Here is a 3,526-nt window from a genome sequence, read left to right as displayed (position 1 = left end):
TATCGTGCAGCCTTGGGGAAGGCGGGGGGAAGGGGAGGGCAGGTGCAGCCAGAGGCTGCTCCTTCCCCCCACCCCCACCATCAGCTTGAGAGCTGGTTCATCCAGGACTCGGTTGATGCCTCCTTCAGCCAAATGCCAGGGCTGCTCCCCCCAGACCTTCACTCACCAGCAACACAGAGCTGACAGCAGCCTGGCTTCAGACCCCATGGAAGCCAGGACCCACCTCAGGGACACTGCTGTCCCTGCCAGTGTGCCCACTGCCCCCCACTGCCCACCGTCTCCCCAGCACTCACCGGCTCCTGGTGGTCCCCCATGATTTCCCGGAACCTGCAGAGCGGAGAATAGGGGGACACCCTTGGCCAGCTGCTCCCGCTGGGGTGAAGCACTGGCAAAGCCTTGGCCAGGGAACCCTCCATAGGAGACAGGAGCCTCTTTGGGGTGCTGGGGGGAAAGGCAGGTGCTGGTGGGGAAGGGGGCATAGGAAGGTTGGGAGCCTGGAGGAGATGAAGAGGAAGATCAGCAGAGATGGGGCAGGAGGAAAAGCTACTGGGGAAAACACGGGGAGAATGGAGGAAGGAGGAACCCCCCCAAGGAGGATGAGAAGAAGGAACCAAGTGGTCCCCGCACCTCTGCTCCGCTGATGTCACTCCCATTCCACGTGGGAACGGCTGCTTTCCAGGCAGGATGCTGGCCACGGCATCAGCTGCTGGGAGGGACACATCATCTTGGTGGAGCTGGCAGGAGACATCAGAGAGGAGGGTGAGGATGAGAAGCAGACTGGGAAAAGCTCTCCAAGATGAGCAGCAAGCTCCTTCAGCCCCTTTCCCGTAGCTAGGAGCAGCTTTCCTGACTTTCACCTGGACCAAATCATCGCTTTGGGATCAGGATCCAACCCTGGCCCCAGAAACCTCTGGCACTGCTGGCATCACTGGAGGCGATGCTTCGAGCGTTCCCCTTTGGGCCTTGGAGGCACCTTGGTGCAGCCACAGGGCTGAAGGACCTTCTCCAGACTTACAAATGGCTTTGAGCATCATTTCACAGCTGGACCCTCTGGAGGAAATTCGGCTATGACAAAAGCAACCCCGAAGGGATGCTGTCCTTGTAACAGGGACTTCTGGGCCCTCAGCTCCCATTGTTGATGCCCCCCTGCCCACCCGCTGCCCCCAGCACTCACAGTGGAGGAGAAGGGTCTGTAGTAGAGCATCAGCCCCGCTCCTGGGTTGCCCCAGTTGCCCTGGGTTGCCCCAGTTGCCCGGGCACCCTGCTCCCAGCAGCCAGCCCTGCCCATGGTGGGTTGCCAGGTTCTACTGGTCCCAAACAAACTCCTGAGTGGCTCTGTCACCCCCAGGCAAACAGCCCGTCCCCAAGCCACCACCCGAGCTGCCAGCCAAGGGACTTACGGTGAAACCGGTGGGTTGTAGCATGAGGAAAATCTTTTTTCCCCAGCCCTTTCAGCTGGCGAAGGGATTCATGTGGCGTGGGGACTCTCGGCAACCTGACACGCTGGCGGCTGTTACTACAACACAACCCTTCTCTTAGCAACTGCTCCCTGTGGCAGCCAGCGCCTAAAATCCCTCGCGTGCACCCACATGGGTGCAGGCAGCTGCCTCTGCTGCTCCTTGGCTCGAGGAACCCACATGTCTTCCCCTTTAGCATCCTTTGACTCTTGGATGTCCTGTGGCCGCTTCCAAAGCCATTGCTGCCCACCTGCACGCACTCCCTTTGAGCCCCCGGCCCCTCACTGCCCTCGACCCTCCATTCCCCGCCCAGCTTCAGCCGCCACTGCCTTGTCTCAGACCCAAGGAGGTGACTGGGTGGCGGCCATAGCATCCTTTGACTCTTGGATGTCCTGTGGCCGCTTCCAAAGCCATTGCTGCCCACCTGCACGCACTCCCTTTGAGCCCCCGGCCCCTCACTGCCCTCGACCCTCCCTTCCCTGGGTGGCGGCCAGCAGCGGGTGCCAGCACAGGCAGGTGGCTCTGGTGGTGCCAGCACCTCATTTCCGTGCCTTGGATGCAGGCGTGGAAACGCTCTCCCCTCCCAGCACAGTCCTCTGATGCTTCAAACGCTCAGTTAACCTCTGAGGACCCATGTCCTGGAGGCGTCGGGCAGCAGCGGGCTTCAACTCTTGTCCGATCCCGAGCAGAGAATAATTTGCTGATCAAACCCTGCTTTCATCCTGAGATTAAACTTGGAGCATTTGCAGGCCAAGGGAGGCTCTGCCCCTGTCCCGTCCCCCTGGCAGGGTCCCCACAGAGGCTCTGGTGCCCGTGCTCGCTGCGCCATCCCGCATCCTCCAGTCCTTGGGTGTTTGTTAGGAAACAAAGAGGCTGGTGTCAGTCGATGGAGCCCTCGCTACCTCGTCCCGTGCCATCAATTTTTCATCAAAGCGCTGGTGGGGAGCGTGCAATTATCTGCTCCATCAATAATGCACGGGACCGCGCTCGGCTCGACCGGGCTGGGCAGCTGCTTTCCCTGCCTGCTGCTGGGCACAGCCGCAGCCTCTCCTGGCTCAGACAACACCTGTGGGGGCTGGAAAACCATCCCCAGCATTTAATCCCAGCCCCATGCTGCTCAGACACCCACCATCCCCTATTTCTGCCTGCGGCAGGCAGCGTCGCCCCGGCGCTGCCTCCGGGGACGGGGGCAGAGTTAAGGGTGTTTGAACGTGTTTTCCCTCCACCTCCTATCTCAAATCCACCCGGAGATATCTGCGTCTCTCCGTCCCACAGGGGTCCGGGATGAAAGGCTGGGAATCCGTGTCTGAAATGATGGAAGCTTTGAAACTCCTGGCACTCGCTATTTACTTTTTAATACTTTTTTTCCCCAGCATTTTCAAGCCTCTGAAGCTTTCTCTGCCTTTAGAGCCTTTTATCCGCCTCGACGAGCTGCCTCCCTCCTTCCTCTATTTGCTTAGGTCGAGGTTTTTTTGTATTTACTTAACAAATTGCTCTGAGACGCTTTGATGTATCCGATTAGCTGGAATCAATTCATCTCTAGACGAAGCAGCACGGAGCAAAGTGAGGCGAGGGGCTGCTAACAAACCTCCCCATGAGGCAGGAAGGTCCAAAACGGGGGGTGTGCCAGAGGATTGTGCATCTCTGTGGCATGGCAGGACCCTGTCCCCGGCCTGCGAGGGGACAGCAGCGCACCCCGGAGGGATGCTGAGGATGGGCCAACTCGTTTCACTTGTAGCACGGAGCCATCAGAGCCCTGGCAGCTCCCCAGCCTCTGCTGCAACACCGCCTCCCTCCAGCTCAGCAAATCCCACGTCTCTGGATGAGTATTAAGCCCAATTCCTTCATTGTTCCGAGGATGGGATAAGCTCGGATTTACATATCTGAGCAAGAAAAAGAAATTGCTGCAGCAGCTTGGGAAGATCAGAGGGGGGGAAAAAAATCCCCTTTTCCTCTCTTTTCTGTAACGAAACCATTAGGGTAGAGATAGTGACACCTTCGTTTGCTTTGCAAGATGCACCCCCCCGCCTTACCCATCCCCATGGGACAAGGGCAGTGGCTGGGGGGGG

The 3,526-nt window shown here is 58.8% G+C and overlaps 1 protein-coding gene across 1 annotated transcript in view; it reads right to left on the bottom strand.

The window, feature by feature from the left end:
* The window catches only part of CCDC33 (coiled-coil domain containing 33), a gene marked incomplete at both ends in the record, with an annotated part of 2,647 nt that extends 2,320 nt beyond the window's left edge, over positions 1–327 (bottom strand). Inside the window, one exon of the mRNA XM_010145499.1 lies at positions 294–327. Within this exon, the coding sequence (XP_010143801.1) occupies positions 294–327 (34 nt within the window). The remainder of the gene's footprint in view (positions 1–293) is intronic.
* Positions 328–3,526: the final 3,199 nt, after the last annotated feature.

Source organism: Buceros rhinoceros, unplaced genomic scaffold (assembly GCF_000710305.1).
Source record: "Buceros rhinoceros silvestris isolate BGI_N320 unplaced genomic scaffold, ASM71030v1 scaffold28011, whole genome shotgun sequence".
Classification (NCBI taxonomy): domain Eukaryota; kingdom Metazoa; phylum Chordata; class Aves; order Bucerotiformes; family Bucerotidae; genus Buceros; species Buceros rhinoceros.
Note: the sequence above shows the minus strand (reverse complement) of the source record. Positions and strands in the feature narration are given on the sequence as shown.